Source organism: Acinonyx jubatus, chromosome D4 (genome assembly GCF_027475565.1).
Source record: "Acinonyx jubatus isolate Ajub_Pintada_27869175 chromosome D4, VMU_Ajub_asm_v1.0, whole genome shotgun sequence".
Lineage (NCBI taxonomy): Eukaryota > Metazoa > Chordata > Mammalia > Carnivora > Felidae > Acinonyx > Acinonyx jubatus.
This window is the reverse complement of record NC_069391.1, coordinates 34,404,378-34,432,180: the sequence shown is the minus strand read 5'-3', so window position 1 is coordinate 34,432,180 and position 27,803 is coordinate 34,404,378. Positions and strand designations below refer to the sequence as shown.

General features: G+C 47.4%; 1 protein-coding gene and 1 long non-coding RNA gene across 2 annotated transcripts in view; one reads left to right on the top strand and one right to left on the bottom strand.

Moving 5' to 3' along the window:
* The window catches only part of SHB (SH2 domain containing adaptor protein B), a 135,632-nt gene extending 132,005 nt beyond the window's left edge, over positions 1-3,627 (bottom strand). The window contains exon 1 of the mRNA XM_027039484.2: positions 2,287-3,627. Coding sequence (XP_026895285.1) covers positions 2,287-3,000 — 714 coding nt within the window. The 5' untranslated portion in view covers positions 3,001-3,627. The remainder of the gene's footprint in view (positions 1-2,286) is intronic.
* A 104-nt stretch (positions 3,628-3,731) lies between these two features.
* Positions 3,732-27,803, top strand: part of LOC128312168 (uncharacterized) — a 168,764-nt gene continuing 144,692 nt past the window's right edge. Inside the window, exon 1 of the long non-coding RNA XR_008291113.1 lies at positions 3,732-4,543. This is a non-coding gene — a long non-coding RNA (uncharacterized LOC128312168). The remainder of the gene's footprint in view (positions 4,544-27,803) is intronic.

The window sequence follows — 27,803 nt, the reverse complement described above, 5'->3', positions numbered from 1 at the left end:
AACAATTTCTTAAAAGATCAAAGGTCTCAAAGTCACAACCTAGTAGGTGAAATGCAGCAAAGAGAGATAAAAAAAAAATAACCTAACCTCCCTTAGCAGCTAAATCCCTTCACTGGTCCTCACTGTGCTTAGCTTACAAGGTCCTTCCTAACTTGGGTCCTGATGCCCCTCTGGGGTCCTGCACAACTCTAACCTCTCGATACCAGCCACAAAGGCATCCCCTAAAGTGCCAAGCTCTCGGCAGCCAGCCATCGTCACCACCCCTCCCCCACAATGGCCCTCCCTGACCACCTCCACTTCACCCCCTGCTGTAACAGCACTCCCATCACAGAACTCATCATTAGCACTGCAGCCTGGGCCATAAAATTCAAGGGGGGCTGCTCCAGCACCCAATAGAAGAGGGCATAGAAAAGACCCATAAAATAACATGATGGTGAACGAAGCCAACTCTTAAACACATTTGACATTCCAGCTATAAAACACATTATCCCTCCCTCAGTATTTGAAATAGTCTTAATTGTAATTAGGAAAGAAAATGCCTACTAAAGTTTTGAAAGCCATTAAAGAAAACTTTAGCAAGCAGCAGAACCACAAGCAGTGAGAGAGAAGGATTTGCCCGCCTGGGAGGTGGTCATGGAATAACACAGGGGACACAGAAGGTCAGCACCATTAACTGGGAATCTCTCTACCTTCACTGGTGGGGCCTTGCTCAAACCAACCATAATACCCGAGAACTTCAGAGTCTCCCAAGCCAGCACCTAGCCAAGCCTGAGCCATACATAAGGCAGCAGAGAGCCTCTTTGGTGTTTCCCTCACAGATCAGCCGTAAGCCTTTGATCCTGGAGGCTCCCAGAGAAACCTCCCCCTCCTCCAAGGCAGCACCTGGGGGAACCACCTGGCTCCCAGCTTCTTGTAGGAAGCCCAGAGTTCATGCTTCAGAAGTGTGCCCCCTAACTGGTCCCAGAGGTAGGTGGGATCCTCCACTGACTGCCCACCGTTTAGCAGACCCAGATGAGAGGGGAGACTCTCAGGACCTGGGGCCTCAGAGAGAAGCCAAGCAGAGAAATTAAAAGAGGGGGATCCCTTTAGTCCTCCCGCTTGGAAAACAAAAAGATCCCTTTCCAAGCACCAGCTGGCAGGTAGGAGCCTGTCTCCCTTCTGTCTGGACATCCAGTCCTAAAAGGAACTCAGACTCTCTATCAGTCTTCCCCAGCCCATGCCTGGGCAAAAGTTTACCTTTGGGAAAATGTGGGGGTGATGAGGAAAACTAGAGGGACGTCAGCCTGACAGACATCGCAGGGCACTGGGCCTCAGATATAATCAAAACACTGCCTTCCACCATAAGTAGGCAGAACAAGTATTATTTTATGGGGAAGGGAGGGTGTCACAGGAGTGTGAAGGAGGAGGAGTGGGGGCCCAGTTTGGCTGTAACTGGTCTGCTTCAAAGAGAGGGATCAAAATGGCCTAATATGTGTGTGTGTGGTGGGAGGGGGGTTGTCATAAACTCATCCCCTACATTCTCGGTACAGTAGGGGGTGGGGGTGGGGGTGGGATAAGGAAGAGGTGAGGAGTGGAGGGGTGAGTCTCCTTCCAGCCGGAAGGATTGACTGACCGGACCCCCTTCTGTGCACGGCGGGAGCAACTGACGGGTCGAAGTGGAGAGATCCTGGAGGCAGCACATTTCAACCGGAAAAGCACGCGTGGGGGTTCCCGGTGCAGCTCCACTACAAAAGGCCGCTCGGATTTGGCAACCTGGCGCGAGGGGTGGGGCAGGGCAGGGCTTTTAGAGGAATTTACAGATGCACGTTTAAAGACAGCCGGTCCGGATCTGCCACCAAGAGTGCTGTGTAATATCGGGCGAGTCCCTTCCCAGCTCTGGACCTCAGTTTCCCATCCACAGAATGGGGGGACGGGGTAAAGAAGAATAAATGCTCTTCTAAATCCGTGCCAGCTCTGACTTTCAGACTTCAGTCCTCGGGGGATGGAAGGGCTGGCTGTCTTTCTTGGTCTAGGTTGGTAGGATGCTCCCGTCAGACTACTTCCGAAGGGGGCACCTGGCTGTGGGCCCAGAGAGGGGACGTTCTAGGAACAGCAGCTAAAGAGACTGTGTCAGGAGGCCGAGGATCCAGGATTAAGCGCGTGCGAGGGGGCAGAACTGGGAAGCAGCGTGGGATCCCTGACCTCAGGGTCCTAGCCCCAAGCTGATGTAGGAACCAGAGCGTTGCCTCAGTTTCCCCACGCGCACCGTGTCTCAGGAACCAGGGGTGAGACCAAGGGACGCCTTACCTTGTCCTTTTTACCGGCCCCGCTCTCCTCCGCGGCCGAGGCGGCACACTTGTTGAGCAGTTTCTTGCCACCGCAGGCCGTCGGACTCCAGGTGCGGCCGCCAGAGCAGGCACCCCCCGGGAGGTCTCCGGCACCGCCCGCGGCGCTCTCCACCTTGATGAGGCGGTGCTTCGGGGAGATGTAGCGCACCTCGGCCGGGGTGGCGGGCCGCCGCTCGCTGCTGCTGCGGTAGAGGTGCGGGGAGCCGGAGGACGAGGACGAGGACGCGGCGGCGCCTGCGCCGGAGGAGGCACAGCAGCAGCCTGCGGCGCCCGACGCGGACGAGGCTGAGAAGGCGCGCTGGCCCCCGCCCGGCTCCCCGCCGCCGCCGCAGTAGTCCAGGCGGCACATGGCGCGCAGTTTGCGCAGCGAAGAGCCAGGCCCGTTGTAGGGGTCCTCAAAGTCGCGCTCCTTCTGTGCGCGGTAGGCGCGGATGAGGTCGCTCGTGCTGCCGCTGTCGTCGGGCAGCGATCCCGACGAGGTCGAGAAGCAGGAGGCGGCGGCCGGACCGCAGGACGCCGAGGCGCCCGCGGGGGCTGGCGGCACGGCCTGGGGGGGCTGCGAGGGCCTCTCGCCCCGGCGCCGCTGCTCGCGGTAGTCCGGCCTCGGCGGCTGCGGGGGGCTCTTGGTCTTGCTGTTGCCCAAGCTGAAGTACTTGTTCAGCCACTTGGCCATGGCGAGAGGCCGCCTAGGGCCGCGGCGCGGGAGCCCGGTCCGCCGCCGCGGCCATTCGGAGAGCAGCGCTGCGGCCCAGGTCCCTCGGCGCCCCGGCCCCGGCGGGGGGCGTCCGGGGCGCCCGCTCCCGACGCCAAGTTCAAGTTCTCTCCGCCGCCTCCTGCCGGCGGATCCTGGCCTCCAGCAGCTGCAGCACCGCCCTCCGCCTCTGCCGCGCGCCTCCCCGGCTTCGGATCTCTCGCCCCTCACGGGCGCGTCTCATGGGATCCCGGCCCGCGGCCCCAAGGAGAGCGAAAGGCCCGGGCGCCCCCCGTCTGGTACACTATGGCCGTGCGCTCCGCGGCGGAGCGCGCTCCTGCCCCGTCGGAACCGCAGCCTTCGCCTGGGCCGGAATCTGCGGCTGCTACGGGAACTTGTCGGCGTCCTCAGCCCCCCTTTCTTCCTTCCCAAGAGCGCTGGGGGCAGCCCGGCCCCCAGTCGGAGAGCAAGCAGGAGGGAGAGCGAACGAGCGACGGGGGAAGGCAGCCAGCGCCCGCCCGAGCCGCGCGCCCGTGCCCGTCCCGGCGGCGCCTGCCGCTGCTGCCGCCGCCGCCTCCCGAACCGCCGCGTGTGTGACACCCCGGCCGCCAGAGCCCGCCCCGCGCCGCGGCCCCGCCCTCCCCGGGCCTGCGCGCGCCCCGCCCCCCAGCCCGCCCCCGCAGGCTCCGCCCCGCCCACCCCCACGAGCCTGGCCGCCAGACCGCGGGCCCAAGCCCCGCCCTCCTCGTGCCCTGGTCTTCAGCAGGCTCAACTCTCCACCTCAGCACGCGCCGCCACCCGCGGCCGCCTCGGCGCCAGCCCTGGGGTGGCGCCTGAGGGTACTGGGGTCCCGCGGCGCTGCCGGCTCCGCCTCGCTCGCGGCCCGCCGCCGCCTGCCGCGTGAGGTTGCCAGTAGGAGCCCACCGCGCTCAGAGGCCAGACTTGTGCGCATCTCCGGGTGCCCGCGCGCCGTGCACCTCAGGGACCCCCACTGTTGGAGGGGGGACACGGGGGTTAATTATCCCCGGACATTCCTAGTGTACAGCATGATCCGCGCGAGGGAAGTGCGGCCCGGGACCCCTCGGGGACAGGGTGCCTAATCCCCTTCTTGAAGGGACAGAGACTCCGGTCAGCCCCCGCGTGCCAGATCTTCGGAGGAGTCTCTATGCTGACGAGCGTGTTAGCAGTCGGGATGACTGATGGAGCCGGGGCCCGGCACCCTTCGCGGCGCCAGGCCGAGGGGAGGCCGGACGTTGGCTTCCCTTTTCACCCCTGAGGAAGTCGGGGCTTTAACCCCGTGCACTGCCAACCCGAGGACCAAAGGAGGGCCACCCAGGTGGGCCTGGCTGCCACTTCCCGGTCTGGTGGCGCCGAAATGATGTCATCTCCACTAGTCTCTACTTCGCAACTTAAGATCGTCCTTTGATTATTGACCAAAACTGAGGAAACTGAGGCCGAGGGAGGGGGCCCGCTTGCCCAGTGAAGTTTCTCCTGAGAGGCGCCAGAGGAGCTGCCTGGAAACGAGGTAACTGCCACGAGAGCCGGTGCTCCTTTGAGTTTGACCTCCAAACCCCAGGGTATTATTAACCCTGAGGTGTGAGGACTGAGACCCCCCAAATCAGAGGAATTCCCTCAGAAGGCTGACTTATTAGGACAGTGGCCCTAATCATTAATCGTCTCCACTTGCTACCTATGTTCGAATAGATGGGCTTTGGGGGGAGTCTATTCTTTTTTCGTATCCTGTAGGAAAAGTGGGACCTGTTAGGGCAGGTGGAAGGCCAGAGCCTCTTTCGGTCAGGACACAGCCCTGGCTCCCTGGCCATGCTGGATGTGGAGGTCCCATTCACAGTCTGAGAGCTGTTGCCTCTTTGCTGCCTGAGGCCGCAGTGGGGAAGTGGCAGAACCAGGACTCCAACTTGGATCTTACTCTGAAGGCTGTGCTCTGGCCACTCAGCTGCACAGTGATGTAATGGAATTGATTGCAGATTGTCCCTTCAGGATCAAGCCATTTGCTCTTTCCCTCTTTGGTCAGACAGGACTGTCATCCTCTATGAGCCAGTTAATTTTTTTAAACCCACCATTATAACTCCCACAGTCACAAACCCCATCTACGCAGCCCCTTCTTTGCCTGAGATGTACCTACTTAACATTTCTCAGGAAATAATCTGTGTGTGTGTGCGTTTGTGTGTGTGTGAGAGAGAGAGAGAGAGAGGGTGGGGGGAGAGAGGGAGAGAGGGAGAGAAATGTGTCTAGGGGATACTGGGCCAAGGTGTTTATTTTGGGTAACCCTAAACTGAAGTATCTCAAATTATCCTTTAAATCACTCCTCTGCTGTATCTGCTGTGTAAACAATTATCCTGTAAGCAAGAGAGGCCCAAATAGAAAACCCAAAAGGCAAGGACATCTTCATTGTAAGCCCCTCCTTTCAACCAACCACAAACCCTCTCTGGCTCCCTCCCCTCTCATTTAAATGGTTTGTAGGCTCAGAAAAGAGGAGCGAGGAGCGGCCAGATCCTGGCAACAGGCCAGGCCACTCAGGACAAGAAAGTCTTCTTCAGGATCTGGAAACTTGTTGCCTGCATGTGGGTTGCACATGGAAAAATTATCTCTGCCTTTAGGTTTAGGTTTAGGAAGAAAAGTTATATTTCACAACTTATTTTTTCCATTTCACTTTCAGCGGACCATGGGGTTAGACCCACTTTTCCATGTGATGCCTCTGCTGGGGTATAATTTGCAAGCCAAAAATTATTGTAATGCTATAGTATTATGCCAAAAACTTCCAGAGCACTTGTGTATCTGCTCAACCCCAACACATTCTGTATATAATTAACCCTACTCATCAGCCCTGCGAGTTGGTGTTATTCCCAGTTTACAGATGGGGTAACTGGACGAAGGTAGTATTTACCTCAAGCAGTCAAAAACACATGGGTGTTTTCCTTTGGGAACTAGTGTAGACACAACTTAAAGGGCAGAGTCAGAAATAATCATTCTGAAAGGAAACAGAAAAGTTTCCTAAAGACGATGTTGGAAAAGTAGTATGTCAAATGGTTAAGGAGACAGGAACTCTCAGGGAAAGGACTCAGGGCACTATAGGGGGTTAGAGCTAAACAGACTTTCCTTTCAGAGAAACAGCCACCCCATTTCACAGAGGGAAAACAAATGACTGAAGGGAAGAGATAGAATCCAGAGACACACCTGGGGTTTGTACCCAGTCTCTTGATATCACAAACCCAACACTATGCCCATTGTTGGCATTTTTACTCTTAGCTCTCCCCTCCCCACCAACACTTATCTCTGATTTTCTTAACGGAAGGGTTGAGTATGATCCTGTGTCTGTTTCTGCCCTGTCTCTATTTCTCACTTCAGACCAAGCTGGGGACATGGCAGCTCTTTTCATCCTTCTTTCAGTATCTGGAGGTAGCTATGTTATTGATAGAGGCCTGGAAAAAATGATGCCACCAACCCAACAGACTCATCTACTTCTTTCAGTTCAGGCCAACAAATGTTAATGTCAGTCTCCTGCTGTGAGCCAGGCCCCAGGGCAGGAGTCTGGCCTGGAAGCATAAATTTGGGAGCCAATAGTGCTCTGAGAAGACCTGAGGCAAAACCTTCTGTCCTCCTAGACACCTTCTTTCATTCCTGCTCCATCCAACCCTTCAGGAAGGAGTATTCAGAATCCTACCACTTCTCACCAACTCCACTGCTTCCACCCCAGTCCAACACTCCATCTCTTGCCTGGATCATCAGAGGCATCTGTTACCCATTTCCCTGCTTCTGTCTCAACACAGCAGCCAGTGATCCTATTAAAACTGAATCTGATTATGTCCCTCCTCTGCTCAAATCTCTCATTAAATCCCCATGTCCCTAAAAGTAAATGCCAAAATTCTTATAGTAGCCCATAAGGCCTTACATGACCTAGTCCCCTCAAATTCCTGACTTCATTTTGTACTGTCCTCTCTCCTGCTCCAATCAGGCTGCCTCTTCCTGGTGTTTGTTGAACACTCTCACCTTGGAACCTTCCTACTACATCTCTGCCTAGAATGCTTTCTCCCAGCTGTCCCCATTGGTCATCCTTCCTTCCCTTCAGGTCTGTATTTAAACATCACACACTCAGTGAGGCCTCCCCTGGGTACCATTTCTAGAATTGTTTCCCCACTCAACACTTCCTATCCTTCCCTGGTTTATTTTTCTGAGTATCACTCAACTCCATCTCATGCACAGCATATTTTACTTATTTTTTGTTTGTCTGTTTATTCCTTGTCTTGCCCCACAATGGGAAAGGGATCTTTGCTTTTGTTCACTGCATATCTCCAGTGTCTAGGACACTGCCTGACACCTAGTAGTCACATGATGAATATTTGTTCAGGTGAGCAAGTAAATGTGAGTGGGCGATCACGAAGAGTAGAAAGACAGAGAGCTAAAGCTTGACATCTCTGCCGTGGACCCAGTGCTAGTGGCTATTAACTTTGATCTGGAGGTGGGAGCATATCAGACTTTTTTTGAAAGTTTTTGAAGCAAGTGTGTTCTGGTGTTCTGTTCCCATGCTATGTCTCTAAAGCAGAGGAAGCAGAATGAGATTTATGCCTGTCTTCCCAGCATCCGAAGGGGGTTCCAAGAAGGTTGTGGCATCCAGGTAGCCCCCTTCCATAAGAGTCCCAGTCATGCTGGAATGCAAGCCTGTCCTTGTGTCACTGAGCCAGCTCTATTCTCTCCACCTCGGGTACAACTAATCTTAGGAATCTCATTATGGGTCGAAAGATAATCCTCTATATCTAGATTAAAGGCTGTGTTTTGACCATTACCACACATTGAGCATTGAGCCGACAGTTTAATTGAACTATTTATGCCGCTGCCTTGATCTCTTCCCAGAGAATTTACAACTAATTCTGAGTGTCTCTGCGAATTAAGTGGGCCTCTCCCAACATGCTTTGCCTGAAGTTTGCCTGTGCCAAATCCCACTTGTCCTTGTGTTACCCAATTATGCACTCTTGCTCACGACTGTCTCTGCTGGTACCACTTCCAGTCCACTTCCTCCCTGAGGTGGCCATTAAAGATATGGCTCTGAGAATGGCCACATCCTAGGACAGCCTCTGTGATACCTGCAGCAGCAGAAAGAGGGTGGAGGTGAGGATTGGCATGGGAGCAGAGAGAACATAAATCATACTGATTCCTTTGAAGTCACCTCCAGGCAAATGACAATGACCTCCTAACTAGAAAAGGTACAAGTGTCTTTAGCACAGATAAGTGTGATGGAAGGAAAAGAGCTCTGGACTGAGGTCAAGACTCCTGAGTTCTTATCCTGGCTGTCTTCTGACTTCCTATGCGACCTGTGAGGCCTTGCTCTTACTATTTATAAAATAGGAGCTGGCAGATCATTGTTTCTCATTCTGTGTTATGGAAGTGTCTAAGAGTAGGGTTGCCAAATTTAGAAAAAACAAAACAATAATAGCAAAAAAAGACATCCATGCAATATTTGGGACATATTTACAGTGAAATACTATTCATTGTTTATCTGAAATTCAAATTTAACTGGGTGTCCTATATTTGTCTGTCCATGTGGGAGATAAAAAAGGCTCCCAACCCCTAGCCTAGCCTCTGCTAATGAAATGGACAAGAGCAGATGTTCTTAACCCTGGCTGAACTTATAATCACCTACACAGCTTATATAGTACCAGTGACCAGTCTGTATTCAAGACCAGTTAAGTCAGAATTTCTGGTAGTGGATTCAGGCATTGTATTTTTTTCTTTTTAATTAAAAAAACCCATTCAGTGAGTCCAATGTGCAGCCAAGTTTGAAAACCACTGGACTAGAGCAGGGTTTCTCACAGTGAGGTCCCTGGGCCAGAGCATCAGCTTCACCTGAGAACTTGTTAGTAATACAAATTATTGGCAGGGAAGGGGAGAAGAAAGAAAGAAGGAAAAAAAGAGAAGAAGGAAGAGGAAGGGAGGGAGGGAAGAAGAAAGGAAGGAAGGAAAAATAAAAGGAAATATAAATTGTCGTTCTGACTTCCAGACTTTCAGAATTAGAAGCTAGGGGTTATAGCCCAGCAAGCCTTCCAGGTAATTCTGCTGTAGCTAAAGTCTGAGAACCAGTTTTAAAGTTCCTTAGATAACAACAATGACCTGTCTTTTGGGGCCTGATATATATGTGGGTGCTAGGAAAGCAAATTAGTTGAATTGCTTTTCAGTGATGCATCCTAATGGTCAAACATCTGGCAATTACAGCATAAATTATAGAGGTTGCAAACCTACTGGGTACAATAGCTTTTTCAGTCCCAACCATCAGTCTGATAGCAGTCTTGAAGGCTACCATTGGCACCTGAAGCTTACTGCCAATAGGACAAGGTAGTCTGGGAAGAGCCAGAAATGGACTACAAGTGTCTGAGGGCATAAAGTTCTGGGTCAGGCAACCTGGAGGCCCAGCAGAAAGGGGCTGTGGAGCCCCTGGGCAAGGAAGAAGTGGAAAGTGTGGCAGAAAGAAACCACAGGTGGGGGGTACATTAGGTCAGCCCAGGTCCCAAGGAGACTGGGGCAGTGAATATCAGGGGTGTCTCCAGGGCTGGTTAGGCCAAGTCACACTGCTTCCGTGAGGAACCAGCACCAGGGCAGGCCAAAGTTGATGCAGACTAGAGCAGGTGGGTAGCAGAGGTGGAGAAGGGAGGCTATCCTTGCTTTGTTTTGCTTTGTTCTGTGTTAAGAGGCAAGTGGTGTTCAAGAACAGAGCAGCATTTTTGTTGCAGTGGAGGAGGGCTTAAATGCAAGCCCACTAGCATACCAGGTTTTCTCTGGGGGTCTCACATTCGGGTTTCTTTGCTTCTGGGATGCCAGGTGCCCAGAATATGTGACTCTCTTGTCCTTGAGAGACATCTGGAGGGCAGGTAGCAGGGACTGTGCATTATTCATTTCTGTCCACCCCCAGGCTTTGCTCAGTGCCTGCCAAAAGCTAGGCCCTGAGTGACTGTGTGTGGAATCGAATCCAATAGAGATCCAACAAATCATTGTTCTTATGTATGAGTTATCACCTCAGGCCCTAATAAACCACACCACTGAGAGAGCCCAGACATTCCACATGCAAAAGGGCACTTGTCACCCTTGGAGAATCATTGCAGACTTTCCTCCTTGCTGCCTTCCTTTCTCCCTTCCTTCCACTGAGCACCACTCCTGTGCAAGGCCAGATGTTACTGACCAGCTTTGCCATGAGGGCTTTGCGCTTTGTAGGGAACAACTGAAAAAAGAAGGCAAGAGGCAGCAAACATTGAAACCTCCATGATCACACTTACATGGGTTCTGATGTGAATCGCTTTGTGCTAGTGTGTACAACTGTAAATCTGAAGAGTTTAATCTGCTTCTCCTCATCTCCAAAGTAAACTTCGGAGTTCCTGAAAAGGTGAAATTTATTACTTTAAGCCCTACAGTTGGGAAAGTGATTTATATCCTGCACAAAAAATGTTCTTTTGATGCAGTTTCCATCCTCTCACTTTGGCTGTAACATTTAAAGACAAGTTTTTAAATGTTTTATTTATTTTTTGAGAGAACGTGAGCGGAAAAGGGGCAGAGCGGGGGAGGAAAGAGGATCCCAAGTGGGCTCTACTCTGACAGGGTGACAGCAGCAAGCCCGCTGTGGGGCTTGAACTCAAGAACCACGAGATCATGACCTGAGCCAAAGTAGGATGCTCAACCAACTGAGCCACCCAGGTGCCCCTAAAGACAGTTTTTAAAAGTCACTTTTCATGCATAGTTTTCTCCCACTACACTTTATGTTTTTCCTTGAATTAAAATGGTTACCATGCTGCCATCTGAGGCTTTCCTAAGTGGGATACATTGGTCTTAGCCAAAGCCAGGAAAGAGTTAAAGTTGCAAACGGCAGTCTGTCTTCTGTCTCAGTTTGGGGGTGGGGTGGTGGAGACTGCCCAATTGTGTGTCCTTCTCTTTCCTTCCCTAGGGCTGAGTGTATGATATTGAGTCTCCCCAAATAACTCAGACCCTAGGGGTAAATGCCTGCTGGGAATAGGGGATTCTGTAGATCACAGGGAACTTTCAAGGCCAAAAGATCTGATCTGGGCTTAGAGAAGAGCTCAGCCACTTTACATCGAACAACCACTAACCAGTCCTTACCAAGTCACCGGGACACCAGGTATCAGCTTCTTTCACCAAGCTGGCATCCCAGAGAATGATCATACTCAGATGGAGTCCCTTAAGGCCAATGGGTACAGCTTGGAGAGGCACTGACAGATGGGGGCAGAATCTCAGTGAGCCTCTAGATCACTGGAATTTCTGGAGCTCTTGGAGTTTACAAGGTGCTGTAGAATCACTGCTTATTGCACATGTTCAGAGGAGGGAGCTGTTGGTTTTCAGCTTCCCAGAGTCATGGTGAGTGAAAAGGATCCTTCTGCCCAGTCCTCAGTGCCCACTCTGATTCATTTGGTCCTAATGTTCAGAGAGTGATGAACTTGGGGACTCTAGACTGTGGGCTCACTTCACCCCCAAGACTGGAGCAGCATTTCATTCATATACTTTGGATCTGGAGCTAGCAAACCCAGAGAAAAGTATTGCTTTCTTCATGAATTTCCAGCTTTTATTTTTATAGCTCTATTCATATTTCCATTTGTTCCCATTTGTGGACATCTTTGTAGTGGATAACCTTTTTATGTTATTGTTAGGCTTTCACCATAGGAATTCACTTCTCCAATAGACCACTTTTGCTATAAAGTGGCACATCCACCATGGCCGCAGTGTGGGTCCGGGAGCTCAGGCTTGAGAATCACCTAGAAAACAGTCAGAATGTATACTCCCAAACCACTGCAGAGAAGCTGACTCAGATCCTAGTGGGTGGGGCCCAGGAATTTGCATTTTTACATGAACCACAGCTGATTCTCCTCAGATGGGACAGGGACCCCACTTTGAGAAGCTCCAGCTCATCTCTGAGCTCCAATCCATGACATGAGCCAACAAGTTGTGTGTGAAGGCAGTTTTGACTTTTTTTCTTGTGGTCTGATCTTCAGAGGGTCAGGCTGCCTGCATCTCACTCAGGCAGGCAGGCAGGCTGCCTGTGGTAAGTGTCCCTGCAGGGCACCATGTAACCTCCAGTTGTGCACTCCTATTTATCCTGAGCAAATCTCCCTCAGTGGCCAGTTAATTGGATTCTGAGAAGTGTAGATTAGGCTGGAGGAAGAGGAGAGAACAGATGTGAACACTGAGAACACAGAGAACAGTGTACTGGCCACTGTGCTCCAGGCTTCACACCAATGGTATCTGCCAACATCCTGTAGAAACACTCACGTTGGGCCTTAACACTGCCATTTTCCAGCTGAGGAGGCGAGGGCTCTGAGGTCACACAGCTAGTTGTGGTAGACTCAGATATGTTCAACTTAAAGGACTTCCTCTTTTTTGGTCTTTTTCTTGGGGATTGGGGAGGAATGGATGCATTTATAATTTTTCCCTTTTTATTTTGAAAAATTTCACACTACCGAAAAATTGCAAGAATAATACAATCAACCCCAGACTCTTTAATTGTTAGCATTTTGCCACATCTGCACTCTTATCTAATTGTGCTAATCCATTTGAGAATTTTGAAGCATTGTGTTGAATTACTCCTAAATAATTCAGCCCATCTCCGAAGAAAAAGGGCATTCCTCCACAAAACCACTATGAAATGATCATAATTGGGAAGTTTAACATTAGTACATTGTAGAGGCTGCTTTTAGACAACAGGTTTGAGCAATGAAAACTTGATCAAGGCAAAAGGTCCCACAGCAACCCCCTGGCTGAATACAGACAGGTTCATCAGGCCACCCACCTCAAAATATCCATAGAACCTAACTAACCAATGGGCTATTTACAACCAGGGACAGTTATCAAAAAAAGGAAAATTCTGTATGTCCCCATACTTCCTTCCTTCCCATTTTTTTTTAAAGCATGCTTTGCACCCAATGTGGAGCTTGAATTCTTGACCCTGAGTTTAAGAGTCTCATGCTCTACCAACTGAGCCAGCCAGGCACCTCTGCCCCTGCCCTGGCACTGACCCCAACCTTCCTCCAGCTTCTACCTGATCGTCACCCCACATTTTAGGGGTCTCCATCCCATTGAGAGAGACATAATATACATTACTATTTAATAACTGGTAATTACTTTACCAATTGTTTGTAAAATGTCCATTATAGCTTTTTTTTTTTTGATTCAGCATTCAATCTAGGATCACTCGCTGCATTTACTTGTCACATCTCCTCAGTGCCTTTTCATCTAGAATGGTATTCCAGTTTTTGTTTTTTATCTTTTGTAACCCTGACATTTTTTAAGAGACCAGGCCTGTTGTTTTACAGAATATCCCTCAATTTGGATTTGTTGGATTGTTTCCTCATGACGTATTCTTCTCAGAGCTTCATGTCAGAGGGACAAAAGATATGCCCTTTTGGTTTGTCCTCCACAGTCTCTTGCCAGGTGAGGATACAGTTAAAAAGACTAGTGGTAGGAAGAAAAACAGCATAGGTTTGAGGAATCAAGGCAGGTTTTGAAGAGCAACAGAAGCAAGTTCAAGTCCTGGCTCTGATCTCTTAGACACAACCTACCAAAATACCTTAAGTACAACTCAAAATATCCTGTTTCTTCTTCTAACACATCTCCCAGCTGCACCTTTTTCTATGCTTCCACATTTTTTCCCATTCTAGGGCACTTCTGTCCTTACGGCCTCCTTTCTGTCGCCCATGCCCCAATCTGTCCCACATGTACTACCATTAGTTGCCCTAAAATGTGTCCTTTGCTATCATATTCACCTGACTTCCTTCTTCCTCGGTACATCAAGTCTGAATGTCTGGTAGTCAACACCTTCCATTGTTGGACCTCATCCCACCCTACCTGAACTTACCTCCCCGTGTTTCCCATGGGGAAATGTGATTGCTCTTGATTTGGCTGCTAGCACATCTTTTCTCTTCCCTCATTAGAGTGATGACCCTTCCCTTCCACTGCTGGGTATATATACATGTATTGGTTAGAGTATGGTCACAAACAGGAGCTGCTGGAATTTAAAGTAGGACAGTATTGGGGCTCCTGGGTGGCTCAGTCGGTTGAGCACCTGACTTTGGCTCAGGTCATGATCTCACAGCTCATGAGTTCGAGTCCCACATCAGACTCTGTCTGTGCTGACAGCTCAGAGCCTGGAGCCTGCTGCAGATTCTGTGTCTCCCTCTCTCCCTCTCTGCCCTTCCATCTCTTACACTCTGTCTTTTGCTCTCTCTCAAAAATAAACATTAAAAAAATAAAGTAGGAAGATATTTAATAAAGGGAATTAAGTACTTACAAAATCATTGAAAAGTCTGCGCAAAGGTCAAGGAAGGCCACCAGTTTTGTCACTAGCTCTCGTAGATAGGAATTGGAAGGAACTTGGGAAACCAAGAGAGATGATCACAGCTGCCTTCAATCTTGAGGCCCAAGTTTTTCAGGAATATACTTAAAGGCCACTGCAAAATGTCATGTCTCCTTAAGCCTCAAGTTTGACGTTGCCAGAAGAACAAAAATCTGGCTTCTGCCTTATTCTGCCTTCCACATCTTGGCAAGTGTTTCTCACTCATATGTTCTACTCTAGGGTGTGTAGATAGGGACTCTGGGACATGTCCTTCCCAAGCATCTAGACACTGTGGTATAGGGAAGAGCATAGAAGGAATGCTGGGTCAATAAATGTCTTTCGCTGGGACTCTGCTGATGGAGCTAGTGAGAAAAACTTTCTCTGTTTTCTGCGATTACAGCTGGAAGCATATGAAACTGCTTTCTGTGGAAGCCATCTTTCCTGTCTTTTGGAGGGAGCTCAGATGTGGCAGGAGAGAATGGGGCCCTCAAAAGATGACAGAGTGAAAAACAGAGCTGGAGATCAAGAAGGAGACAGAGAGAGAGAGAGAGAGAGAGAGAGAGCAAGCTGATAAGATTGTGTCAGCACTGGATTTGGTCATATGACCTTTGCCAGTACTATCCATGTCATTCTCAGTTATTGCAATCCATAAATTTCTTTTTTTGCCTAAGCTAATTTAAGTTGGATTTCTGTTATGACCAAAAGGGTCCTAATGAATAGTGGGAGGGATACATGTAAACATGACACAGTCAGAGTGTGGTATGTGCTATATAAAGAGGAGTAACAAAGTGGTATGAGCACCCAGAGACCATGTAAGAAGGGAGCTCATCTCCATTTTATCTGGGAAATGTTATTTTAGCTGTAGCTTTTATATTAGTTGTTACTTCTCAGGGCCTTTGCTTCCTTTCAGAATACTCCTCTTCCTTTTCTTCTTGTGGTATTGTGATTTATAATAAATATATATTTGGTCTGTATCCTGTTCCTAGCACAGAGTTCCCAAGACCCTTGGAATTTATTATGTGTTAACAGCATAAAAGTGAAGTGTTGTCTTTTGTTATTCATAGCAAGCCCTTTTCAACCACACCTGTTTATGTTAATGAAGTGACTTTTGGAAAGCCCCTAAAAATGGGGGCTGGTTGCCAGGGGAACCAACCTAGTGATTAGAGCCTTGAAACTGTCAGGATCCACCCTCCTCTCCAGGAAGGAGCTGAATTAATCACCAATAACCAATGATTTGATCAATCGTGCCTAAGTAATGAAGCCTCGGCAAAAGCCCAAAAATATGGAGTTCAGAGAGCTTCCAGGTTGGACAACACAGAGATGTAGGGAGAGAGGCATGAAAGCCTCTCACCCCTTCTCACATAACTTGCCCTAACCACCATCTTTTATTTAGCTGTTCCTGAGTTGTAGCCTTTTGTAATGAACCTGTGATCTAGTGAGTTAACTTTTCCTGAGTTCTGTGAGATGCTTTAGCAAATTAATCAAACCCGAGGAGGGGGTTGTGGGAACCTCCCAGTTACAACTGGCTGGTCAGAAACACAGGTAACTTGGACTTGCAATTGCAGTTGGCATCCAAAGTGGGGCAGGGGTGGGCAGTCTTGTGGGATGGAGCACTTAACCTATGAGATCTGACGCTATCTCCAGGTAGATAGTGTGAGAATTGAGTTAAATTGGGGGATACTCAGCTGATGTTGTACAATTGCTTGATATGTGGAAAACCCACACACCTGGTATCAGCAGTAGTGTGGTAGCATTGTGAGAGTAAAGGAAACACATAGAAATGTTTTTTCTATACTCTTCTATTTTTAAGATACTTCCTGTCTTCCAAATACCAGTTCAAATCTGCTCTCTCCGGGGGCCTCCCTGCCCAGTTCACCCCAATTCTAAATTCTTGAAGTTCTTGGCACAGAACAGTTGAACATAAAATTATTTTTAATTTTTGTGTGTTTTGACTTCTCTTATTAAATGTAAACTAACTCCTCAAGGCTATGGACTACATCTTACTTCCTCTCTGCATCGCCCATCCCCAGGTTTATCACCATTGATGGTGCCTAGTTGATACTTGGGAGTTGGCAGATTGATAAGCTCAGTGGAGAGGCTGAAGTTGCCATGGGCAATTAACTGGAGGGGTAGGAGTGGAGGAGAGGAATGCTGTCCAGGTACTAGCCATCCAGGAATAAGGAAGCCTTTCCAAATATGCTTGGCAAAAAGAGGTGGACATGGAGTCCCAAGCAATCCCTATCCTAGTGGCCACAGGGGGGCGGCAGAGGGTATGGCCCAGGTGTAAGGTATAGATATGGCAGCTGGATGAGCCAACCAGTCAGCTAGCTGAGCCGAATTGGAAAGATCTTGGTCTAAGAAACTTCCACAGGATGAGGTGGGCCTCCTAGCAGAAAGCCTGGAAAGCAGGGTACCTGGACCAAGGTTAGGAAAGCCAAAGGATGAACAGATGGATGGTGGACATCAATAGGCATCTAAGGATGATCAGAACCCTCCAAAATCAAAGTGAGTGAACTTTAAGAGATCTAGATATTTTCTTAAGGACAAAGGGGTGCCTCAATGCCTTGGCAAAGGAAGCAGGAAGTCCAAACGTGGTATAGTGGTAAGGGCAAAGACTGGAAAGCAGGAGACTTAGAGTTTCATCTCTAAGCTTATAGGTCCTCAGCCCTCATACATGCTTGTGCCGTATGACTTAAGCAATGACTTTCTCCTCTCTGAGCCTCAGATGTCTGATCTTATACAAAGAGGATTGGTGTCTGGAGACTCAGAGACCAGTCCTATCTTTGCCCTGGGCCCCCATGGTGGCCAGGGATCCTTCTTGCTTGACTGGTCTCTGGGGTTATGTGAATAAAGCAGTTCAGTCGGACATAAAGACATATCTTCATTACCCCTGTGTGTGTACACCTGCTCTCTTTAAAACTGTTGATGGGCCCTGACCCATGGAATCAGGGCTATTCAAAGACCTTTAAAGAAGTTAAGCAGTCTAACTTTTAGATGCACCACCCCATGTCACAGCACACATCAAAGTGTCCCCACATCCCATAGTAAATGCAGTTATTTGTGCTTTAAAATAATCTTGAAGGTGCTTTTATAATTTTGCTTTCAAGATTATTTTGCTAATTTAATTTCCAGTGGCTATGATTTCTTGAAATCATAGTGCATAGTTAGGAATTCCTTGAAGTGAAAGAACCCACTAATTGTTTTTAGATATAATAAGCTTTTTATGCCTACCAAATTGAGCAAGTTAGGGAGCTGACATGTATTTTGTGGACATTTAGGTTTTATTTTTTAAGTTTCTTTTGAGAGAGAGAGAGAGAGCGTGTGTGCACATGCGTGAGCATGATTGAGGGAGGGGCAGAGAGGGAGAGAGAGAGAGAGAGAGAGAGAGAATCCCAAGTAGGCTCTGTGTTGTCAGCACAGAGCCCTATGTGGGGCTCAACCTCACAAACCTGAGATCATGACCTGAGCCAAAATCAAGAGTTGACACTTAACCAACTGAGCCACTCAGGTGCCCAGAAATTTAGTTAATTTTTGATTTTGGATTTTCATTTTGCATCTTGGAGTCAACAAGAATGTATGTGGTGTACAAATATTTTTCTAGGCTCTTGAAAAGCTTGTATATCTTCAGTCCTGTGTATATGACACCTGATGAATAAAACCCCCCTACCTGAGGCAGCTGAGACAGAGTTGGTGGGGGGGGGGGGGATCATTTCTTTCAGTTGTTACATTTTATTTCATGTCCCCTGGTCTGGAAGCCTGAGTGAGCTTTGAGTGCATCAACAAGAAAAGGATGCCTCCTGCTACTTCCCTTTAATCTCTGAAACTTCATCGTAGCCATATCTTACAGCCAAGTCACACAGGCAGGCACGAAGGTGGCAGAATTTCCCTGCTCCAGAGGTTTTGTAAGGCTGGGTTCCTCCCAGCCCTCTCAGGCATACCACATTCAAGCTGGACACCATCCCCATTGTCAGTGTTTCCTCAGAAATCGTTATCTCACAAAGGGCAATATCTCACCAGAGAATTTGTTTTCTCCTGCTGATAATTTCTCTCCATAAACATTTTTGAGACAGATGAATAGGTGTACCTTTCTGGAACAGCAGGCAGATGCTGGGGCGTGAAATGACTTTGTGAGGCATGTTTTATGGATGAGAGGAGGGGCCCAAGGGCCGCCTTTGATTTCCCCAGCCTCTGACCTGGCTGCTGATCAGGTTCCTGTTCTGCAAGTGACCATCCACTTCACTGCTGCTCAACTGAAGCTTTTTTTGTTGTTGTTTTAATTTTTAACTATAGAGAGAAAGAGAGTGCAAACAGTGGGGAGGGGCAGAGGGAGAGAGAGAGAATCTCAAGCAAGGTCCGTGCTCAGCACAGAGCCCAATCATGGTCGTGATCCCACAACCATGAGATCATGACCTGAGCTGAAATCAAGAGTTGGACGCTTAATTGACTGAGCCACCCAAGCGCCCCTCACCTGAATCTTTAAAGCCCCACCTTGGGCAGAAGCTACAGAAACTATCAAAGAGTTGGCACAAAATACCACCAGCCTGTAACACTCTGGGTCCGCTATGAAGATGTAGGCCCCCCAGGTGCATTTCACAGCCAGTACTACAGTCTTCAGATACTTTATTATGCTGGCATTATTTATTTATTTTTTTTTAATTTCTGTCTCTCCTTCTCTTCCTTTATACAACTATGAAGGGAATGAATTCCTTTCCATCATGGTGTTAATGAATCTCAAAGGAAAAAAAAAGAGATGGGATCTCAGAAAAATAAAGAAGATAACATAAAAACAGCAGACACAGTGACCTTCAACAAAATGAACAAATGTGGGATTTTTCCGTTCATCTCTGTCTGGGGGATGGGGAGGGTGATTGTTAATAACAAAGTGGCACCGAATGACTTGCTGACAGTTCATCAGGGTCCCTCTAAAGCCCGGAATCAACAATGCCAAATGAGTCATGAAGGTGGCAGACCGCACAGGAGTGACAGGGTGGGGGACGGGATGGTGACACAGAGCTCAGGCCCAGGGCATAGGCTCCATAAAAGGTTTATTCCTACCTCAGGGTAGGGATGCCAGGTTGAGCAAATAAAAACATAGGACCCCCAGTTATATTTGAATTTCAGGCAACAAATAAATTTTTAGTATATTTGGGACATGTACTAAAAATTCAGATATATTGTTTATTTGAAATTCAAATTTAACTAGGCTTCCTGTATTTTCTCTGACAGCCCTACCCCAGAGACACCAGTACTTCTCATCATTTTCTAAGTACTAAACACATTTCTAGGTTCAAGCTCCACCAGAAAGAGACTCCCTCCAGTCCCAGCTTTTGAATCCTACACTGTCTTACAGGTCCAATTCAAATGCCACATTTTTGGAAGATTTTCCCCCTAAATCAGTTCCTCCTTCCTTTCTGTCCTCTTGCCCCATAGCATTTTATTTACGATTTTGGTTTATTTTTAGTTGCTTACAAGCTTATTTCCCCCTCCAGACTGGGAGCAACTCAGGGGCATGGGCAACATATAGATTCTTTTTCCCATGGCCCACAATATAGCTTCATTTGCACCTCATGTGTAGTCCATACTCTGAATGCTGAATGAATGAGTGAATGAATGATCATGGCTAACATACATTGAGTGCTGACTGACTATATGCCAGGCATGGTTCTCAGCACTTGTCATGGATTTAATGTTTGAATAACCCTCTGAGCTAGGCACCATTTTTATGTCCATCTTAACAATGCAGAAATGGAGGCACAGAGAAGCTAAGTAAATACCCATAATCACACAGCAAATAAGGGGCAAAGCTGGGATTTGAACCCAGGCAGTATGGCTCTTCACCTCTGTAATACATTGAAACAATAGGTGAACAGAAGAATAAATGGAAGAACAAATGGAAGAATGCACAAGCAGAGACAGCAAGCAGGTATTATGATAGGAGGACACAAGAAGGGGAACCCAAGGTAGGTGTTAGAGCAGAAGCTGGAGGAGTCAGGGAGACTATTAAGAAGGCAAGCTGAGGGATGTACCTAGGCACATCAGCGAGTTAAAAGGCAGCTCAGCAGTGGAAGAGGCTGATCTTTCCAGGTTTCTGCTTTGGAAACCAATCCTTGTAGAGGGTTTGCAAACCCTCTACAACTCTGCAGGGGCCTCACTGTAACTCTCTTCCCAGCTTCCTGCCCCAACCTTCTTCCTCCAGGGGCAGAACCTACCTCTGCTCTCTTAAGAGACTCAGACCAGTGGGATTCTAAAGCCCATCCAGTCTTTCCCCAGGGCTCTCAGCTAAGAGTCAATGGGCTTGGTGCCAACACCCTCTTTGCTCCTGGGCTCCCGTCCCTCTGTGTCTGGTGCACTTCTGCCTGGCTCTTGCCATGGGTGTGACACGTGTGTTACACAAAGGAACCAATGTGATCCATGGGAGGGTGATTATGGACCCAAGTCGGAGCACTGCCAAGGTTATTATAGTAACATAATACTTCCTCTTCAAGTCTGTGGAAATAGCAGACAGTAGCCTACTCATACCATCAACCTAGTCTTTTCTTTTTTAATTGTGGTAGAAAACAAAGAACATAAAATTTACCACCAAAATTGCTTTTAAGTGTACAGTTCAATAGTGTTGACTATATTCACATTGTTGCGAAACAGATCTCCAGAACTTTTTCATCTTATAAAACTGGAACTCTGGGGGTACCTGGGTGGCTCAGTCGCTTAAGCCTTCAGCTTTGGCTCAGGTCATGATCTCATGGTTCATGAGCTCGAGCTCCATATTGGGCTCTGTGCTGACAGAGCCCGGAGTCAGCTTCAGATTCAGTGTCTCCCTCTCTCTCTCTGTCCCTCCCCTGCTTGCGAGCTCTCTCTCTCTCAAAACAAACAAACAAACAAACAAACAAACAAACAAACAGTAAAATTGAAACTCTGTGCATACTGAACAACTCTCCTTTCCTTCTGCCCCGATAGCCTAGAGACAGAGAGCTCTTCTAATTTTGTCAATGACTTTGTCACTGTGGCCAAGTTGTACAACCTCTGAATTTCCATCTGCTCACTAGGGACAAGGCCTTCTTCTCCTCCCTCCCTGCTCCACCCTGACGTTTCCTCCAGGAAAAGATAGCAAAGGAGAGCCAGGGAATGACTTGTTAGATATGCCTGCTCCTCAGCAGCCCTCGCCCCGAGTGTGTTTTTTCTTCTTTTTGTTACTAAAATGAATCATGCTTTAAAAAAAATTAGAAAGCTCAGAAAAACATTAGAAGCAAGGAAGTATGGGGGCACCTGGGTGGCTCAGTTGCTTAAGCATCCAATTCTTGATTTCAGCTTAGGTCATGATCTCGTGAACCATGAGATGGAGCTCCACATTGGACTCTGCCCTGAAGGTGCAGCGTCTGCTTGGGATCTTTCTCTCCCTCCCTCTCTACCCCTCCCCTGCTGTGTGTTGTTCTCTCTCTCTCTCTCAAATTAATATGTAAACATTTAAAAAAAAGAAAAAGAAAAAGAAGAAACAAGGATGTATTTATCCCTCATTCCATCACCCAGAGGCAACCACTGGTAACATTTTGTTCTGTTTCTTGTAGTTTTCCCCATAAGTGAGGTAGACTTTAATCTTTGAGAATCCCTCTTTTTCTGAAGAAGAGCTATTCATTTCCACAGCAATCAATAGCAAAGTTAACTGAGCTCTCAATTTCTTAAGTATATCCTTCTTTGTGTTAGTTCACTTCTCAGATGTGTCACTTTGAGTGAAAAGCTGTTAATTACAATGGAAACGCTGCTTGGAGACGTCTTATGAAATTATGTTAATATGTATAGAGAGACAAAAAGGAAGGGGAAAGGGAGCTGATGGGTGAAACAACTGGTCTATTTAAATGGATAATTTCCTTTCCTTTCAAGTTTCCTAGTTGAGGGTCTCTTATTTATGAAAGGACTAGAAAGCTATTATTGTAGTTCCAATTTGTCAAAATCAGTAAAACTCAACTGCAAAGCAAAGTTGATAAACCAGCAAAAAGGCAACAAAAGAATGACTTTGGTAAATGTCATGTAATTTTAAAAAAATCACTGTTATATGAGCTCAGGAAAAAAATCTAAATGATAATCTGAAGATTAAAGAAAGGTGGAGTGTGGGAGAATTGTGAATGTAAAGGCATCCTCTCAGGAATTTCCAGCCTCAGGAAGAGAGGCCTGGGGATCTTTGGCGCTGGTCTTGTCTAAAAGAATTGGGTTTGGGGGCTGTGGAGACCCAGTTTGGTCTGCCTGACCTGGACCCCTGAGGATGGCATGACCTGGCTTCTGTGCTGGTAGAACAATGCATGAAAGGTGTTTAGCACAGCACCTGGTACAGAGGAAGTGCTTAATAATTGTTTGGAGTAATTGCTATTATATGGGGTGGAGGAGGGAGCTGGCTCCTAGATCGTCTTGGTAGTGAGGTAGAGGTTGGGAGTCCCACTTGGAATGGAGGCAATGATGGGGAGCGGATTTGTCCCTTTATCTACTTCTAAATCCTTCCTAATCTAGGCTTCAGAACCTTGGTCGGGAAAGACACGAGCATGCATGCTTGCATGAGTGCATGCGTGTGTGTGTATGTGTGTGTGTATGTTGGGCATATAGGGTGGGAAAGGCTCAGGAAACAGGAAGAATCAACTAATATTTTTTAAGCCCCTGCTATATACCAGATACCATGCTGAGCATTTAAAAAGCAAAACAAAATAAATCATGCAAGAGAGGTTAGATAACTTGACCATGTTTGTCTGACTGACCCAAAAGCCTGAGCAGGGACATCCCTTTCATTTTCTGTGGACCTGTAGAGAGATTTCCTTCATCAATTCAAGAGTTCAAGACTAACCTTGCTTCTGGTAAGGTTTCAAGAGGCAAAGTTTCCCCAATTTGAGAAAAATCAGAGACTCTCCCTTTTGGGGTGTTAAAGGTTTTTTTGCCAGTGATAGGAACCACACTATCACTGGCTTCCAGTCAGCAGTCAGGCCTCTCCTCAAGGGGCTAAGGGTGCTGGCATGGGCTTGCCAGAAACTTTCTCCAAGGCCACAATGGAAGCCGGGAGGCCTCCTGGTCCCTGCCTGGTCTGACACAAGCACTAGGTAGAAAGGAAGCAAGCTCCAACCTGCAAGCCAAGCCTGGCACACAGTGGGGCAGTGGGCAGGCTGCCATCCTTGGCACCACTGGGGCCAAATTTCTTGCAAAACGGGCTTGGGTTTCAACACGTTGAGAAAGCACAGGAGTCTGGGATCATAACTTTGCTATCAGCCCTGGGGCTGGGCCAAAGAAGACCCTAGAGAGTCTGGCAGCGCCACAACTAGAAGGGGACAGGCATGGGCACTGGGTTCCTGGGTATGTGGTCCTCCAGGGGGACTGCAGAGCACCATCTAATCTTAGGGGCCTGGGCTGGGACAGGGCATGTCACAAGTTATCCCAGGATGGAGGTGAGCTGTCTTCAGGTATCTTACATGGGAGATCTTCAAACTTAGACTGGAAAGGTTTCTAGAAGCGACCTAGTCCACAGATCATCTATTCTTGTTGAGCCTGAGTCAAGAGAAGAGATGAAACATAGTTAACAGATACTGTTCAAGAAAGCAAGATATTTTATAGTGTATGTTAGAAAGACTTACATTCAAAATTATTGTAGTTCTTAATTTATATCCAAAATAATTATAGTTTTTAACATTTTGGCCCAGAGAAAGCTTCAGTTATCAGTACATCTTACTTAAGTGGAATTACCAGGTTTTGCTGGCTAATGGTAAGAGTCACCCTTAATGAATGTTTTCTGTGTTTTAGGCCCTAGTCTAAGTGCTTTACTTGTAGTAACTCCTTTGTTCCACATAACAACCTTATACAATGGTACAAATATTTTTGCTTTAAATATGGGAAAACTGAAACACAGAGGAGTATAGTAACTTATCCAAGGTCACACAGCTAATAAGGGGAAACTTAGGTTTGAACCCAGGGAGTCTGTCTGGCTTCTGAGCCTGTGCTCTTAAGCACTGTGTTCTAAGGTGTTCCAGATAATGAGAACTTACTTTCTGTGGGTGTTTTGCTAAGTGATCATTGATTCATGTAAGGTATTTGTGAGAACTGTCATGGTGAGAGTTTGGGGGACAGTCAGGACAAATTGGAAAGACTGGAAGCTCGACATCTTGACTGTCCCCACTCCCCATGCAATATTACAAATGAGAAAAATTAAAGCCCAGAGAAGTCTAATGACTTCTCAAAGGTTACAGCATGAAAACCTAACTAGAGTCAGAACTTAATGTCCACACTGGGCTTTTCTCAATATATCATTCTTTGTTCTTAATGAACTCTGTCTGTATCGGGCTCTTAGAGTTCTGAATCCCTACCCCCACCGCCTTTCTCTCTCTGTTTCACAGCTCAAATTCTTCTCAACTACAAAGGGTTTTGTGCTTTCCTCTCTGATACGCATAATCCTTGGTCCTGATTCCATAAAAAATACTCCCTGTGGGGCGCCTGGGTGGCTCAGTGGGTTAAGCATCCAACTCTTGATTTCAGCTCTGGTCACGATCTCATGGTTCCTGAGACCAAGCCCTGTGTTGTAGGGCTCTGCGCTGACCCTGCCAGAGCCTGCTTGGGATGCTCTCTTTGCCCTTCCTGACTCGTGCACACACGTGCACTCTCTTTCTCCCCGCCTCTCTCAAAAATAAATAAATAAACTTAAAAAAAAAAAAAAAAAAACCTCCTTGGACTTTCCCATCCCTGTCTTTCCTTCTTTGCTGGGGCTGTGCATGGAGGCAGAATACAGGATTTGTTTTGCTCTTAATCAGAGCAGAGGGACTAGGAAAGGAATGTTGAACCAGAGATCCAGACCACATGATTGGGGTGATGGAAACTGGGGTCTGGTAACAGCCAGTTGTGGGGGCCACACCCATCACCCCATCAGCTCCTTCCTCAGTCATTTAACAAATCCCCAACAATGCTGAAATGCCATTGATTTAAAAAGTGCTATACGAAGCAAACAAAGATTTAAGTGTCATGGTTGAATATTAGAAATGCTGAAAGAGCTCTGGACTAGGAATCTGGAGGCCTGGCTTCCAGCTTTGGCTCTTCCACTGACCAGCTGTGTGGCCTTAGGCAAACTGACACACCTCTCTGGGCCTCTTGTTTCTCATGTATTAAATGGATTGATCAGCTGCTTTCCTATCTTCACAGGATTTCTGTGAGGCTAAAAAAAGAGAACAAAAGTGAATGTGAATGTGCTTTGGAAATGATAATGTAGGATAAAGATACAAGGGATTACTGTTGTTGCACTGAGCTAGATCCAAACAGACAGCAGCTCTGGTTTCCCTGCTTTGATGATACATGGTGGTGTGAATGACTTTATTTGCTTCCTTCTACCATATCAAGACGCGTTCTTGGAAGGGATTTGGGTGATGGGAAAATAGATCCCAGCCTGGAGTTGCTTGCAACCCCATGTGTTAGCTCTTTGGAGCTCTGTGCCAGGAATCAGGAGCCTGGGCTCTGGAGCCCACCGTCCCACCAACAAACTGTGTGCCCTTTGTGCCTCTTGCTTCTCTGCACTGTTGCTGGCTCTGATGCTGATGCTACATCAGGAGCTTAAATGCACGGAACTGGATAAGTTCTGGAATCTGAAAAAGGAGGGAAATAGGAAATATGCTTACTAAGTGCCAGGCCCATCCCATGTCGTCTATTTCAGGCTATGATTGTGCCAAGCTCTGTGCCAGATACTGGAACCAGCCATAATCAAGACAGACCTGGCTTTCTGGAAATGCCAGGGTAGCAGGAAGATGAACATGAAGCAAATGCTCACACAAATAAGGAATGACAATTGTGGAAAAGGGCAAGAAGGAAAAGAAGAAAGTGCTATTGGGAGGGGCCAAACCAGCCTATTATAGACTAGAAACTTGCCAGATAACAAGGAGGTGGCCAGCTAGAAGGGGACAAAACTTTCATGTAAAGGGAATAGGTCTGAAGGCCCTGAAGTTGGAAGGGGGAGGGCACAGCCCGGAGACTGAGGAAGACAGCAAGAGTGTGCAAGGAGTGGTGAGTAAGGGCTGGCTCGCTGCTGGTGCAGATGCCCAGAGGCTGACCGAGTCCTCTGTTGTAGGCCATGGTGAGAAGCAGAGGTCTTATCCTAATCTTGGCATCTGTTTGTCTTAAATATGAACTTCATTGGCTTTGATCTTCTGAATTCAATTAGAATTTCTTACTTTATGGGCAATCTGATTGATCACATTCAGCAAATACAATAAACATTCGCTGTACCCGGCCCTAGAAAAACAGGACCGAAAGAGATACTGTCCCTGTCCCTCTGTTCCCCATCTGGAAGACAACTGGGGAGAGGGCAGCAGGTGAGCACTTTATTAAGTAACTAAAGCAAGACAGACTGAGATGAGTCTGCAAAAGAAACTCAAGGGCCAAGGTTCAGTGACCATATCTGACAGTTACAGGAACTTGTCATGTTAATGGCCACATCTTTGAAACACTTGTCACATCCATTGGGAGTGTTTCCAGAAAAGAAGTATAATTTAAGCTGAGCCTTAGACCACGATACGACTTTTTATTTTTAATATTTTTTTCCAATTTAAAAATAATATATGCTCCTAAAAGAAAATTTCATAAATACATAAAAAGGTAAGGAAGATAATTATAGTCACACTTAATCCAGAGAAACCACTGTGGACATTTTAGTGAGTAACCTTCCCAGCTTCTTACCTAAGTTTAACAACATTGAAATCGTTGTGTAGATACAATTTGGCAGCACTCTCTTTTTTTCATTTCATATGTTAAGAGTTCTTTCCCATATCATTAAATATTCTTCAAAAGCATAATATTGAATGGCTGTTCAGTATTCTGTTCTTCAGATTTGTGTAACCACTTCACTCACTATCATTGGTTGTCTTGGTAGTTTGCAAATTTGTTGCTACTATGAATCCTGCTAGGGTGAGCCTGTTTACCTAAAATGGCATCTATGTCTTCCCTGAGGGCAGATTCTGAGTATAATTTCTGGGGAAAGAGTGTGAACATTGCTGTGGCTTTGGACACCTATTGACTCCTCACACTCCCGCCAGCACCAGAGCAGCTCTCCTATCTCACCATACTTTTGCCAACACGGTTTTCTTTTTTAAATCTTGGCCATTTTGATGGGGGAGAGCCATACTCTCTTGTTGCTTGAGTCTGCCTTTCTTTGATTAAGGATGAGCCCAATTTTAACCAGCAGAGCTGGGGGCAGGGGGAGGTGGGGAAGGACACTGAGAGAACAGTTGGAGGAAAAACCTGGCATGATTCCTCTGCAGGCGGCGCTATGGAGGTGTCTGGAATGTTTAAGGGGATCGCACAAAGGTTACCTCATGATATTGGTAACTCCTCCCGGCTCTCGTGGGCACTTGGAGTAGCCGTGACTCAGGATACTCCTACCCCTGGGGAGGACCTCTGAGATACAGTTCCGTATACCCCAGGATGTGCCTGGGAGGGAAGAACCCTT